Source organism: Fukomys damarensis, unplaced genomic scaffold (genome assembly GCF_012274545.1).
Source record: "Fukomys damarensis isolate Sample0158 unplaced genomic scaffold, DMR_v1.0_HiC HiC_scaffold_7, whole genome shotgun sequence".
Classification (NCBI taxonomy): Eukaryota; Metazoa; Chordata; class Mammalia; order Rodentia; family Bathyergidae; genus Fukomys; species Fukomys damarensis.
The window spans coordinates 190,058-206,418 of record NW_022900919.1 but is presented as its reverse complement, the minus strand read 5'-3'; the positions used below and the strand labels follow the sequence as shown (position 1 = coordinate 206,418).

The 16,361-nt window shown below is 43.9% G+C and overlaps 1 protein-coding gene across 3 annotated transcripts in view; it reads left to right on the top strand.

The window, feature by feature from the left end:
- LOC104853204 (protein PTHB1) overlaps positions 1-16,361 on the top strand; it is a 285,577-nt gene that overhangs the window by 238,311 nt on the left and 30,905 nt on the right. For 2 of the 3 annotated variants that reach the window (XM_033761023.1, XM_033761024.1), the window contains exon 21: positions 8,589-8,811. In XM_033761023.1, coding sequence (XP_033616914.1) covers positions 8,589-8,811 — 223 coding nt within the window. Of the gene's footprint in view, positions 1-8,588; positions 8,812-11,999; positions 12,171-16,361 lie in introns of those variants that run through there. The other variant, XM_033761025.1, reaches the window with a different exon arrangement.

The following is a 16,361-nucleotide window of genomic DNA, read 5'->3' as shown; positions in this document are numbered from 1 at the left end:
AAAAAAAAAAAAAAAAAGAAAAAAAAAGAAAGAAAGAAAAAGAAAGGCAAGGCCTTGATTTTCCATCTTGGAGCAGGTATCCTTAACCAAAAGCACATTTTCTATAAGTGGGAAAAATCTTACCAGCTGTTGATTTTTTATTTTTGTTTTTTGAAGAAAAATCTGCAGAGAAACTTGAGTAGCAATGAAAGTTTAGTCTCCACTGCTATCATTTTCAGTCTCGATGTAGCACATCAAGAAACCTAAATTTAGGTCTCCCTGACATAGTTTATGAGAACCACAGAACCAGGTCCTTGCTTCCTGCAGCAAATAAGAATTTGTAAGTTAAAATCACTGATACTGTTAGCAAGAATATGCTTTTATTTTTCTTTTGCAGTGTTGAAACTGTCCAACTTTCTAGAAAATAAAATCTAATTTCTGTGGTTTGATTGCAGAGGTTAGTTGCTTTCTAAACCCAAGGTCATAAACATTTCCATATATTTTTTAGCAATCTCAGAATCAAATCCAATAAGCTTCAGGAATTGGAAAATTCCTGTTTTATAAAGAAGGAAAAGAGAGAAATTACACACACTAGCTTGGCTTGCCTCACACAAATCAAAGGGATGTAGGAAATCCAACATTTATTGAGCATTTACGTGCATAGGCAGTAAAGATAGCTTACTATGGTCCTCTCCTTTAATCCTCACTGTGTCCCTTTGAAGTAGAAGCCAGAGGCGGTTGCTGCCCTTGCACCACCCACCCTCTTCTGCTTCCACCGGCTGCACACCTACAGGTTTTTGCCTGAGGACTTTCAGGTGGCAAAGGTTAAATCATCACCACTCTTACTCTGTGGCTGGTGGGATTCTGCAGATTAGATGCTAGTTTCCTTTATCCCTCAGGAAGGGAGGTGGAGGTGACAGAGTTGTCTGGCGTGCAGGACCCAGCACAGCTGCCTGTAAGGCTAACTGGGCTCACTCCCTGGGCTTCTTCCCCTGTCCTTTCCCTTCAGGCCTTCCAGGATCCGTTCTCAAGAAGCTACTTGTACACATGGCTTTGCCTCAGGGCTGTTAGCTACAGTTTGCAGATGCAGATGTATGTCCAAGGTCTCATGTCGAGAAAGAGACAAAGTTTGAACTCAAACTAAGGGGCTGCTCAGAAATAAACACTCTTGACTCAGCAGAGGAAATTTGGACCAGGCGGTCATGACGAATTCTACTCTTCTTTAGTGTGACCATTTTAACGGGATAAATGTAGATTTACATTTTGTATTTTTGTCTTCCTGGGCTGGATTCCATTCTAGGAAATGCTGACATAGATAATAAACTTGTGGTTTGCTTCACATTGCACTAAAATGAATTCAAACTATATAATTGATGGTTGCACAAAAATGATCAAAAGATACTTTATTGTGCTAGACAAATGTAAAGAGCTGTCTTATATAACTTTTATTTGACAAATATTTCATGATGTGATTCTAGAAAGAGGGCTGGAGTGTTGCAGGCTAAAACACATCATTCCTAGCACACTTTATCTGTACCTCTCTAAATAGATTTCATTTCTACATCACTGTATTTTTATGACTCTTTATCACTGAGCATAAGGTCCTGGAAAGAAGGATTTATATCTGATTCAGCTTTTTTAAGAACTTCGCAATACAGTGATACCTTGGTTTGTGAACTTAATCATTTTCATGGCTCTGATTGCAAACTGAATTGGATGAGAACCTAGTAAAATTTTCCCATAAGGTCAACATTGAATCTAACTAGTGAATTTGACTTCGTTCTCATTCAATTTGGTTTACAGAATTGTGGAAAGAATTAAATTTGTGAGTGGGCCCAAGTATTTAGCTCAGTGGTTTGGGCACCCCCCTTGCAAGCGCAAATACCCGAGTCAGATCTCTGGCACCAAAATAAACAAACAAACAAACAAACAAATAAATTTATTTGTGAGTCAAGGCTCCACTGTATTTAGTATAGCATCAATTAGCTTAAATAAGTATTTTTAAATACGTAATTGACTCTATGGACTTAAAATAGTGCTTTATTTAATGTAAAATGATATTTTAAAATAGTATCAGTATGTAGATTAAAATACCACCATCTAATAAATCATCAGCTTTCTCTGTCCTCATGTTAGCTTGATTACTGTGAAAAATGACACTGACATTGAATGATATACAGCTCAGTCATCTTGGATATTGCTCTAGGGACTTTTTCTCACAACTTGAGTTATACTTGAAGAAAATAGCAGTACAAATCTAGCAGCAGATTGTCCTGTAGCTGTGTCATATCCATTGGTAGCCCCAATAAAAAAGTAGGTAAGCCTTTTGGGTGGTCCTGAACTACCCAAACCAAATGAAAGGAAGAGAGAAAAACAGAGGAAAAAGGATTGTGTACTGCCTTACACTTAAATGCGTGGTTTCCTGTATCTCTGCACATTTTTTTCTTGAGTTTTATTGTTCCTTGTTTGCAGTTCAAGGAGCAGCATTGTCCAAGGGAGTTGGCCCCTTTAGTTCCTCACATGATCCCTCACCTGTCCTCACTTTTGCTGTGGTTTCCCTAGGGTTCCATCAGATGTGCGGGCACTTAGAGAGTTGGACCCAGGAGCCCTGAGCTTTGACAATGGCAGTGGCTGTGCCAAGTATACTTAGGGAAGAGTCTGCTGTGAGCATCTGTGATCAGATGGCAGAGCTGGGCCCAGGTATTGTTTTCAGGAGCCAGTGTACCCCATGTGTCCCATGTGAGGCTCAGTGGTCTATGCAGATACTGAAGCTCTGGTAGACTCCTTTGCAAATATGTCTCAACCAGACTGCCATGGAGCACTGTGCTGCTTGACTGTGTTGTAAAATATTATTTGATCATGTATGTGTAGTGTATGTAGTAGGTAAGGGAGCTCATTGAAACTTTTGTTCTCGCCTCACAAGTGCAAGGTCCTGAGTTCAATTCCAAGTAACAAACAAAAAAAAGAAATTTTGGTTCTGTGAACACATTAACTATAGCCATAAACTTTCTAATGGAAGAGGGCCTTTTTAAAGCTCTGTATAGTAAAAGGAGGTGAGCAGATCTAACAATTTTGGAAGACACGTGCTGAAACAGGAAGGACATACACGGTAGTGCATTGGTCAGGGCCTGGGATGGGGCTAACAGCCCTGAGTCCCATTGATGCTCCACTCCTAACAATTGTAGCATTCATGTTAAACACCTTTCTAGAGCCTCTCTTGGTGGTCATAATGCCTACCCATGGGGCAGTACGAGAAATTAACTAAAATGCTATTTGTAAAATTCATAGTGCATAAGAAATCCAAATAGATTTTACTCTTGTCCCTGTTATTCTGCTTCTGTCATTCATCAAGTGAACCAGAATAGAGAAGATAAACTTTCAGAGAGGACTCTCACTAGTAAGCATGGCATAGAATTGCCTAGAGTTGTTAAATATGTCTCATTAAATCATAACAAGCCCCTGACCAGGGAATATTCTCGTCCTAGGATTTTACTGAGGAACAAACCAAAACCCAGAGAATTAGAATAATGTTTTGGAGACATAAAGCTTGTGTGAAAGCTCCATTCAGAGCCTAGGTCTCTGGACTCCAGTGCAGGATACTCCTTGTGGCTCTGCAGCCTCTTTATGGAAATCATGAACAGGGCAAGCCGGTGAGCATTTGTGGTGTGAACAGGAACAAGGGTTCCAGTGCCACACACAGCAACAGCATCTGCCCTCTGGGGCCTCCATGTCTCCCAGATGTTGACCTGGAAAATTTTTACTCTTGTTAGCTTTCTTGGGCCTTTGAAGAAACACATGCATGTACACACACAAACATACATGCACACAACCCACATATGCATGCATGCACACACATGAACACATGCACAAAACATGCACATACATGGGCACTGTCACACGTGCATACAGACGTATGTGTGCACACATCTGCATGTGCCCACTTGTGTACACACGCAAACACATACATGGACACACAATCTTTTATATCTATTCAAGACATATTTTTTCCTCTTAAATAAAAATAATGTTTTAGGATAAGTGAATATGATGTAAAAGTTGTCTTGTCTTGGGCATCATAGGTGCATCTTCTGTCCTCTCCCAGAACCTGGGCCATGGCCACATGATTACTTGTTCTTTAGATGGATCTCCTTTTTTATATTTTCTTACTCCCTTGAAGTTCACTTTGTACATTTGGTACTAAGCATACTGTGACTTTTTGCAGTGTTTCCCTGTACTATAGTAGTTAAGGATGTCGTAGTGTTTCTATTATAAACATAAGTTTATAGGAATTTGTAATTTGTTTCAAAAATATTCAAGGATGTTGGTTTTGCACATTGGATTTCAGTGGTGCGCTTCTCTTTTCTGATTTATTTAAAAGTAGAATGGATATATTTGCTTATTCCATGCTCTCTTCCACTTAAATTTCAGACTGTATTACCCACCCATGAAAGACTGACATAGTGGAGTCTCTGTTTTACGGAGACCTCTAATATCTTCCAGAGAGACCGAGTGCAAGACCACACAGGGAAGAGGTAATGAAGGTGAATGAGGTTAAGTCAGAATCCAGAAGTCTCAGAGCAGCTGCCTTAAACTCACTTGTTTTACTTGGCAGGTGGCCCTGGGAGTACCTCTTCTTTCCTCCTACTTTTGGTGGCTTTGATCGATATGAGACCCTCAGGAACCAGCTTTACATACTTGGTCAGACTTTCTGCTGCTTGTTGATTCTGATAAGCCATGTGGTTATTATTGGTATTTAGATGTGGTGACCAGTGAAATGAGCAGGGTGAGTACAGCAGAGCAATCAGAGTCACAGCTGCAGCCGTCTGGTCTCTGAGAACCAAAAGCATAGCTCAGTTGACTTCATTCAGGAGCATTAGGCAAAGCCAAGGTCTTAAATCTAAAGAGTAGGCTCAGGGAAGCAGGGAACAGTGGGACTTCATACTGCACCCAGCAGCTTCTGGGATCCACCTGGAGTACAGGAACCTTTGCACAGGCAGGGGAGACTTGGAAGCTGAGAACTAGGGAGCCATAGGGGGCTGCCCCACAGGTACGGTGGCATTGGGGAAGCCAGACAGCAAGGCCATGGGCCCTGGGTCCAGTTCATTCAGGGGTGTCTGGGAGGAGCAAAAGTTCCCACAGTGGGTAGAGCCAAGGTCTTGGGAGCAAAGGAAACCCCGACTACCAGTACTACACTAGACATAAGCCGGTATAGCCTTCCACAGCAAGCACAGTCAGTACTGAAGAGGGCTACAAGGAAAGTAAAAGAGTGACGTGCGTTTCCTTTCATCTCTCTCCTTCCCTCTACTTCACATCTGATAGTGTTTCCTAAAAGCATACTTGGGTCACCTACAACTTAGGTTAAAATATGGATCTGAGAACTAAAACAAAAACCAGTTCTCTCTGAAGGGTACATGCTCAGTTCTTTTCCAGGCGTTTTCAGGGATATTTTCCCCGTATTAAGATTTTCTTTCATTCTTGTTTAATAAAGCAAATGATTAGTATGATTGACGTGCAGCTTTCAGGGATAAATGTTAGGTATATGCGTGTGTGTGTGTGTGTGTGTGTGTGTGTGCGCGCGCGCTTAGATGTACAGCTCAGTATAAAGGTGGTGGACTCAGATACCACAAAGATGATAAAACAGCTTCTCTTTAAGGTACTTCTCACACTTGAGGCTCTAGATTCCACACGGTCTCATTTCTCACTTCACTAGGTAAGTTCTACATGTGTGTTCCATGAACTATCACATCGCATTTTTATGTTAGCAAAACTCCCTCTTCTTTTGTCTCAGGAACATTCTCTTCTGTTATTACATTTGAATTTAGCTATTTGGGCCCTCCAAATAATAACTATTATCACAGCATTTTTTCTGAAGTATTGGCGTGATGCCTCAGTATACTAAACGAATATTCATGCTAAATACCTAAATGTGACATGGTTTTTTACTTGGTCTGCAAGTTGGCAGTAGGAAAAGAAATTCTGTATGGCGCTTGTGTGTTAACTGGAGCCATATCTAATGCGGTACTATAATCTACTTACAAATACAGTAGTTTTCTATCAGTATTCTGATACAGAGAGATGGGACACCAAGGCTCATCCTTCCAGGAAGCAGCTTTACTCATGCCAGCATGGGCTCAGTGGCCCAATACCCAAAAGGCTGAGCCCTGACCATTCCAGGTTTGGCCTTTTATGCAATTTTTGTGTTTTTGTCTCCCTTAAATGATAACTCACTAACCTACTGCAGCCTGATTGGGTACAGTCTGTTTTACAGAGTCATGCTAGAACTATACACGTGTATTCAGGAACTAAATGTGCCATGTTGCCTTTTTTGTTCTGGGAAGGCCCTCATTGCATTCCTTTGGGAAGGGCCCTGCCACAGTTTACTTAGAAGAACAGGCTCTCATAGAAATTATTTTACTGCTGAAATGATCACAGAGCATACAAATGCCAAACTGTATTCAAAGGACCTTTGCTTTTTACTTTCCAGAGGTCTTTGTCAAAGACTTCAGAAGCAACTTGGAGATTTGTCCTCTCTAATGACATCTGGCCAATTTTAGGTATCTGTGTAGTTTAGCTTTTGGTAGTGGTAGACAGATAGCCTTATAGTAACCAGTCATTTATTATTCTTTAGTGGTTTGGGGTCAGAAGCTGTTTCTGCAGTCTTTAGGTCTCCAGTCAAGGATTTTCAAGGTTATTTTAGTGGCATCCCTAATGAGGTGATAAAAATGGGTCATATACAGTAAAAAGTCCTGATTAAGTGATCATGCTGACCAGGGAGAATTTCCCTCGTAGATGTACATAAGGTCTTTGCCTTGGTCCAATGAGCCAAGCACGTGAGCCTGGGTGGATACCATGGTGGCTGCATACACCATGTGGGTCAAGAGCATGGCACAGCACAAAGAGCTGAGGTGACCAGGGCCAGTGCTGTGGTCAGAATGGAGAGAAAACATGAAACCATGTTTATCTAAGGAAGAACTAAAGGAGCTAGGATGTTTGTTTTGGAGGAGAGGGCACAGAATCACTATCTGCACAGACATAAAGGGCTGCAGTAGAGGAGAACAGTTAGATTGGAGGCCACTGGAACAGATTTGGGCTCAGATAGTGAGTCACTTCTTGCTGCTTATACATGTCCTGGGTGAGCTACTTCAGAAGTTGTATCAGTTCAGATCTTGAAGATGGCCATGTCTAGGTACATGATTGCTGCATTACAAATGATCTGGGAAACCCTCTGACGCCTAGGATCCTGCTACTGCTTTTCACTGTCTCCATGCTGCAAATGTTTCTGGACCACTGTCCATGTTCTGAGAGCTCCTGGCTGGGCCTTGTAAGAGCACTGGCCAGAGAGGGCACAAGTCTCAGGCTGAGAATGGTCTATAGGGCCATGTGGAAGCTGGCCATATAAAGGGTGGAGGCCAAGCACTGGCCCTGGTGGAGGAAGGAGTGGTGTAGGTGTAGGGTAGTGGGTACAGTGCAGCAGGATGGTTCCTGGGCGGATGCTCCTTAAGTGCTGAACTGAGACTTGGGTTTGGGAGTTGTGCCCTAGGGTAACTCACTGGGCTTGCACATAGGAGGGTTAAGGATGGAGGTAACAAGCAGTGAGGCCCCTGTGTGTGAGGCTGAGGTTTCTTACCTCCAGTGTAAGGGCCTGAGTGGTTCTGCAATATTCTATGAGAATCAGTTCACTTAATGTCTTCCTTTATAATTCCACTTTGGCCCACAGTGTCATTGGCATTATAAGCCTTTGGGTACAGATGGAATCACATTGGCACTAACACTCCTATTTTAGCCACATGTCCCAGTGCCCCTGGACCCCCTTGGAGATCTCACCCAGTTACCTCTGGGACCCTTAGGATACCTCACGGATGGATCAGCTGACCTCCGCACTCTGCTCTCACTCCTGTCACAGGTATCACCTGCAAGGGCGCCCACTGGTGCCCACATCCTCTGTCACACTGCTGACAGTGCTGAGGTCCTGGAAATGCAGCTCTCATGTTGCAAAGTTGACACAGCACTTCACTGCCACATCGCCACACTGTTCCCAGCACAAGTAACGTAACTTGTCGACTTCCGTGTTTTGTGCCTCTTTTTGTCACTCGATAGTGAAATGGGACAAAATGGTCCCTGTGTCTCACAAAATCCCTCTTGAAGTGAGCCCTTTGGTTTCAGCCTCACAGATGTGGCACTATAGCTGAGGCAGCAGGGTTCTTTCTCCATTGCAGGGTTCGCCAGGTATCCAGGGATCCCCGGTCTGGGTCAGCTTTTCTGAGGAGAATGTAAGGCAGCTGCCCACCAGGCCATCCGATGGACTGCACAGAGGTTAATCTGATTGTCACTACTTGCACTCTTCCTGACACAGGGCTGGTCACTTCTTACAGATCATCTCGGTTGTCCTGGTCCTCGAGAGGGAGGCCAGGAGAAATCAGTGGCTTGCTCAAGGAAAAACAGAACACAGAGCTAAGTCCCCAACCAGGCTGGCCTACAGCATTGCAGGCTCCAAGCTTTGTTCCAGCACTTGCCCCTGAGTGATCGTCTGCACAACCAGGTCAGCAGTGAAGTATCCACTTGGCTTCTTATCTTCTTTGTGTAAACTCAACATTGCCTTCTCCCTACAGGGCTGGGAAGAGACCGTGGACACTGCTGTTTCCCACCTATTGAAAACCTGCCTGTCAAAGAGTTCCAAGGAGCAGGCTTTGAACCTCAGTAGCCACCTGAACATGCCCAAAGACACGAGCCGGCTAAAGAAACACATCACCCTGCTGTGCGACAGACTGGCCAAAGGTGGCCGTCTCTGCCTCAGTGCCGACATGGCCACACCGCAGACCATTGTCATGCCAGGTAAAGGCTCTGTCCTGCTCTCTGAGCACAGCTTCCATTCCTCAAAGGGCTGTGCCCATGGTTGGATTGGGGCTTAGATTTAATATTAAAGTAATGATACCCAGGAAAATTGCTTTCATGTTTCCTGCAAATATCCCTTGGTAACCGCTTGATAAATATTCTCGGGGTATTTGCTTGCTAGACATTTCCCAGATGGGATATCCTTAGAAAATAGAATCCATCTACTTTTAAGTATATGATCCATTTTGTTTTGCCTCTATAAAAAATGAATTAGAGAATATAACTGTTTTTAAGGAAATTTACCAATTGTCATCTCCCTGTACTGTATTTCTTGAATGTACATAGCATAACGCAGACACTAATGCCCTCCAGTTAGTCAGTAAACCTCCTCAGTGTACTTGGACTGTGGTCATCAAAATGAGGGAGCAGACACAGGGATTGACCAAGGATCCAGCAAGATTTAGGCCCAAGGCACGTGTGGGCCAGCTCGCCCAACCTGACATCAGTGAGGAACTCCCTCTGGGGCTAAACAACCAGTTGCGCAGCTTGGGTTCCTTCCAGACAGCTGTGCCAAGTCCCATCTCCCCTTCCTCAAATCCGCAGCAGCCGCAAGAACCATGATACAAACAAACATTAATGTGACAGCAGTGGCGTTGGCATCTGTTTCTCTCATAGCTTAGGAGGTGGGGTTGCCTTTTCTGCTTCTTTCTTACTTGCCTTTCGTGCACCCCCTCCCCATCCTGGTGCTTTCACAGTTGCCTTCTTACCCCCTCCATCAGCATGCATAGAAGTGAAAAGGGATACATGTGAAACCTTAAAAAGATAAACAGCGCACAGCACAGTGTAATCTAGTAAGCATGGTCTCTGGAGGCAGACAGATCAGTGCTCGGATCCTACTTGATCCCTTACTACTTAGATGGCCCAGGTGTGTTATTCAGCAGTGAAGTGTCTTCCTCGGTGGGTGAGCATAGTCATGCTTGCCTTATTGCCAGGGTCTTATACCTAACTCAGCACTTGGGATAGAGACACAATAAAAAAACTTGAGCGTAATGAGTACCAGTGTTGATATATAATAATCTAGCCTCTCAATTTAGAAATGAGAAAGCATCTGGCATGGAGTCATACAGGATTCCATATAATATGGTTTGAGACATTATTACCTTGAAACATTGTTAACCCGACTTTTACTCCAAAAGCAGCCTCTTATTTGGCCTTTCAAGGTAGAAATGCCTTCTACAGAGACAGTTCTGACACTGCTGGCCTTCACACAGGTCCTCTTCAGCTCACCGCATAGCGCCCTCCTGAGCTGACCACTGGCCTCTGTGTACCCATCTCTGTCCACTAGTGCAAGATATTTTCCTAAGAAATAAACATTAATGCCTGCTGAGATGGTAAATGAAAACTCTCGATTAAACTGTCCATCAGGAAATGGCTCTCCCTCCCTGTCTGCCACGGGAGAATCAAGGGGCTTTAGTGAGAAAAGGACAGCTGTGTAAAAGAAAGATCTGAAGAGAATGAGGCCAGCCTGCCTGGTCAGCAGGTCCCCTGTCAGACTGGCAACAGAGACACAGGTTCTCTCCAGAGAGGAGCGAGCAGGAGGAGCCCGGGAACACGAGGGTGGGCACAGGCCCCCACTGCCTGGTCTCACTCACTAACCACAGAGCTCTCGTACCTTACTTTCTAGGACTGAGCGATGTGATGGCTGTTTCCATATCTGGGATAGAGAGCAGTGAAGCCTTCAATAGAGGATATTTGAGTAGGTGGAACCAAGTGGCAGAGGAGAGGAGAGGAGAGCAGGGAGGGAGGCAGAAGTGAAAAAAGGAAGAGCTGAAGACGTGCTCTGTAGCCCGTTCATGCCCATCGTGTGCTCCACGCATGGCCAGGTAGGGAGACAGAGGCCATGTGTAGGTGTGTCACTGCCGCAGCCACACTGCTTGCTCACACTGCAAATGACTCATTGGCCACTTGGTCCAACAGCTCTCCTCCACTTTATTTAGATTTAATCATTGTAGTGAGTTTTTAAAAATCATTGCATCAACGTCTGTCATTAGCGTGGTCGCTCACTACCTGTAATACTTTTCCTCCCATTATGGCTTGTGTCTAGATGTCCCCCCAGAGCCTCATGAGGTCATAGGAGGGGGCTTTTTCAGAAGTGGCTGCATGTAGCATGTGAGGGTACTAGGATTAAGGGTGTGAGTACTACCCCCCCAAAGTTGTATGCGTAGGATAAAAGGGGCAGAAAGGAGCCATGAAGGTCCCTTGTTGCTTTTGCTACCATGTGAGGGCCATGAACTTGTTCTCGTCTATGACGCCCCTCTTCCATGTGCCACCCTGCCGTGGAACCAGCTGATTATGGACTGAAACCTCTACAAACTGTCAAGTAAATAAACCTCCCTCTTTTAATTTAGGGTGTTCATATTTTGTTTCAGCAATGAGAGAAAAGTAACTAAAGACAGAAATTGGTACCAGAGAAGTGGGGTTGTTTCTATAACTATATCTGATCATGGGGTTTAGAAGCCTTTGGAGCTGGCTTGTGGGAAGAGTTGGGAAAGGTTTGGAGATACTGGCTGAAAAAATAGAGCTGGAACACTTAGGTTGTACTTGATGGTGGATTCTGATCAGAGCTCAGAAGACCAGAATGCTAAAAAAAAAGATGCCTGTAAAGACCAGGCTCAGGAGGTTTCTGCTGGGAAGAAGGAGATTGCATTGGCTGTTAGACTCCAGACCTTGTGTGTTATGGCTTGGCAGAAAGTTTGTCTGCATTTTGCTCAAGTCCAAAGACTTTTTCTGAGATGGAGATTAAGAGTGGTGGACTAATTAATCTGGCAGAAGAAATTTCAAAGCAGTCTAATGCTGAGGCCATTGCATGGCTGCTATTGGGAGCTTTTAGCCAGATGTATGTTGAGAGTCAAGAGCAGAGAGCCCAGCAGAAATTTTTTTCTTTCCTTTATTGAGTTTATTGGTACATTTAAGGTGTACAGTACAATTACGTTCATCATTGGGATCTTGTACCTTTACATGACAGGTCTTGGTTCTCATTTTTTTCCCCTTTTCCATGCCCTCCCTTCACTCCCTCCTCCCCTCCCCATTTACAAACACTTTATTTCCATTTTTTCATTTTCTCATATTTTTTTTTCTTTTCCCTTATTCCCTTTCCCCTACCCTTCCCATTTTCCCTACACCTTTAGCCCTTTTCTTCCTATTTCACATGGACTGAGATTCCAGCAGAAATTTTTAAGACATTTTGAGTTTGGCCAGAAAGGAAACCCAGTAAAACTGTGGACTGGAAAGATAGAGCAGAGGAGATCTTGATTGCTGAGAAGGAACCGGACATAAAAAAGATGGCCAGAGGGCATCACAAGAAGCAAACTGAGATTCCAGCAGAAATTTTTAAGACATTTTGAGTTTGGCCAGAAAGGAAACCCAGTAAAACTGTGGACTGGAAAGATAGAGCAGAGGAGATCTTGATTGCTGAGAAGGAACCGGACATAAAAAAGATGGCCAGAGGGCATCACAAGAAGCAGAACTTTAAAGCCTCACAATTGCAAAAGTGAAAGACTTTGCTTTGAGAAGAGAGCCCTAGAGCACCCTGAATGGCAGCGGCCTAGGGAAGTTGTTCCTTGGGTTTAGGTTCATAGGCATTGGACTCCTACAGCCAAGAGAGAAGCCTGGCTACTGCTCCAGCTGACAGCAGATCTCGGCATCAGCCATGTGGTGCTGGTTTTAGGTGAATGCAAGGTGTGTGGGGTCAGGAAGGCTTCCACCCAGATTTCAGGAGAAGGCCTGGGAGGCAAGACAGGGTGCCCCCTGAGAAGGCAGTGTGTGAAGCTGTGAATGTAAAGCCAAAGGTGCCCCAGAAATTTGGAGAAGCCAGAAACATAGATTGAGGAAAACTGCAAGGAGAAAGTAGAACGGGCCTGAGAGAGAATCCATGGGAGCTGCAACCACAGAAGTGCCGTATGGGTGGGGCTACCCAAGTCCTTTGGAGTTCACGACTTGCTACAGATCACTGGGATACCGGAAGTAAAACTGGGATTAAATGTCTGCCCTGCTGGATTTTCGACTTGATTTGGTACCATTCCTTTGTATCCCCGTTTGTAACTCTCGGAATGGAAATGTCTCCCTGGTTCCACTACATGTTGGAAGTGTTTGACTTTCTTTTCATTTGTATATGGGCTTTTAGCTAAGAGTTTGCCTTACATCCCAGGGGAGTCTTTGGACTTGGCCTTTTCCAATGTTAAAAATAGAAGGACTTTTGGCACCTCTTGGAAATAAACTCAATACCTTTTACATAAAGGAATGTGCGTGAGTCATTTAGGGGCAGGGGTGGAATGTTATGGCTTGTGTCTAGGTATCCCCCAAAGCCTCATGTGGTCATAAAGGGTACTTTTTCAAGGGTGGCTGAACCTAGAGAATATACTACTGGGATTGATTCATGGTGCAGTGCTGGGCTCAAAGGCACTAGGATTAAGGGTGTGAGTTCTACCTGCCCTAAGTAGTCTGGAGGAGATAAAGGGGGCAGAAAGATGCCGTTACGGTTCCTTGTTATTTATGCTACTCTGTGAGTGCCTTGAACTGTTTGTTCTCTCTGATGCCACTCTGGCAAGCCAGCTTGCCTTGGAGCCAGCTGATTATGGACTGAACCTCTACAAACTGCTGTGAAGTAAATGTATCTTTTCCCTTTTAATTTGGGGTGTCGATATTTTGTCTCAGCAACAACAACAACAAAAAGTAAGACAGCTCCCTGGAACTCAAAAATTTTCCCATACTTTACCCTTATTACAGTACATTTTTGAGGTAGAAGAAACATTAAGAATTAGTACTACTTACAGATAGGAGAGAGAGAGGCAGGAAGGGAGAAGTATTTTGCTATCTGTCTGAAGTTCCATGGTCACTGGGAGGTTGGGCCTGGAGTGGAGCTCTCCAGCCCACCTGCTCCCTACAGACCAAGGATCACAAGGATGCAGGCTGCATCCAGCCAGGGCCACCTGTGTAAGCTGTGCTTGGCCTGCCCTCCTTGCACTTAAACTGGTCCATGGTATGGGGGGAAAAGACCAAGAAAGAGTTCCACACAGTCTCAGTTCTTTTTTATGAGGAATACTTATTTGTCATATATTTGTTTTGTGCTTAATTTTTATTTTCTCCATAGATGGCATGATACCCTTGCAGAAAGTAAGAAATACTGGGAGTTTTTCTGCTTCCAGCCTGTAACTGTGCAATTTACAATGTTAGTTCAGCTATAGTAGTTGTACCAGAATACACAAAGATAAAGTGGCATACTAGAAAGCAGATAACTGAACACATAGCATACAGCATTTTTCAAAGACATGATTCTTTTTATCAACAACCAGCCAAGAAGTTAGAAATCCTCTGGTTCCCCTCCCTCTCTGCCAGCTGGGGTAAAGAAGATCTGAGAAGGTAAAGTGACTAAGTGGTTAATCAAAGGCAGGACTGTATATAATGTTACCATGCCCCCTGTTAACTTGCAGATGGATAAACATCTCTGAATAAACTCCCCCTGGAGTTTCAAAGTTTTTCCCCCTAGGAACTCAGTGGCCTCTGCCCAGAGTTGTTTTCCCTTGCCATGTCCATCCCACCTCCACTTAACCTTCTCTGAGTGGATTCTCTCTTTGTAGGGCCATCAGACATATCTTTGTTATCTGTAGCTGTCTCAGGCACATCTTTCTGCAGTCCACTTTCATGTCTGTTTCCAACTTCAGTTCTCTGCACTCTTTTTTTGGCACTGGAGTCGCAGAGACCCCAGGATGGTGTTTTTTTAAGAAATCTGAATGAGAATGCCTTTGTGGGCTGGCAGGCCTCTTGCACAAGTTGGTCAGCTGCTTTCTCCCCAGTGTGGCCCCTGAGAGACTCACCTTAGTTTACCAGAAGCTTCCTTTATGGCCTCATTGTCCAAGACAGTGTCTCAGTATCCCTAATCCCAACAGAGATTTGGCTCTCTGGAGTATCCACGCACAATTTACTGCATGTTCAAGTGGGCCTCACATTTAATAAACTCACAAATAGAAGAGCTTTCATCATTTTTTAATTAAAAAAAACCTCAACAGGATAATGCTTTTCCCACCGAGAAGTGGAGTGGCTATAAATGGTGGTCTCTCTGAGGGAAGCAGGAGCTGCGGGAGGGACCTGGGCCCCACGGCAGGCAGGCAGTGCATGCAGGCAAGGAGAGAGTGCCGGAACAGCCCAGGCTTGAGCCAGTTCCCAGGACAGCGTTTCCTCCATGTGGTCACCGAACCAGAGGTGAGGATGGCCAGAGCTGTAGCTGTGTTTTCTTTGGCACTGCCAGATTTTGGGGCCAAAAGGGAGCCGAAGGGTGGGGAAAGAAGCAAAGAAAGTTTGATAGATAAGGCAAGCCTTTTCATGGATGTGGATCAGGCTCTCTACTATCTTGAGGTGTTCTATGAACCACCCAGGAATTATTATTCTGTGCATCTTTATTATATTCAGTGGGTAGAAGAAAATACAGAATAGAATCTGAATAAGGTATCTAGGCTGTCCTCTAGGGAGATGCATTTAAAATGCACTTTTTAGTATTGTGTTAATGACTTTGTTGCCATAAGGATTTGATGTTATTTTGAGGCTACTTCCAAGTGACCCATTCTAGCATAACCTCATTCTCCAAGATGTCACTGAGATGCTTGATAAGACATTTGGTGTCTGCTTTCATATAGTCAATGTGACTTAACTGTTGGTCTAGCACTTTGAATTTTTATAGGTTTGAAGACTTTCATAAAGGAAATTTAGATACAGTCAGTACAGGCGAGGCTTCGGAAAAATTAGTAAATGACTTCTGAACCTGTTTTCCCTACAGAGAAGAAAACATTTTGTACATTGAAAAAAGAAAAGTGAGTTTCAAGTTGGGAAATACCACCGTGAAGTGGCTTTGACATCAGAAGCAGGCGTATTCCAGGCTGGCATGGCCCTTTTACTAGTTCGAGGATGTGGAATATGGTTCTTAGCCTGTCTGCCTCATTGTTTCCTCATCTAAAAGTAGGCATGGTAATGGTGCAGTGTTACAGAGTCAGCCAGATTAAGTGTAGTCTTGCACGGAAAATGCACAAGTGCCTGACACGTGGCAAATTCTCACCAGCTCTAAGCGTCTGTCAGTAATGATAATAAATACTAACGGAAAACCCCAAAGGCACTTGGGAGAATTTGACCAAAGGATTCCAGGGTTCAATTAGGAGATTTAAAGTTAAACGAAGCTTTTACAAAGTGTGTGAAATTTCCCTTTTCAGAATATTATTATAAAATACCAGTGAATGGCAATGTTGCGGTTATGAAAAGAGCTTAACCACATTAGAAAGCTCAGAATTGCTTAAACTATGGAAAGTCTGAGACTAAATGGCCTCAGAAAAATGCTACTTGATACTGAGACCAACATCTCGTGGTAGATACGGGGAAATAACAGGTGCGTGGGAAGTAAAATGAAAACTAACTGTGAGTTGATTTTACATTATACTTCCAACATGTAGGTAACCCCGTTGCAGCGTACTAATTGTTAGAGACAGTGAAGAAATGGAGGGAGGCTG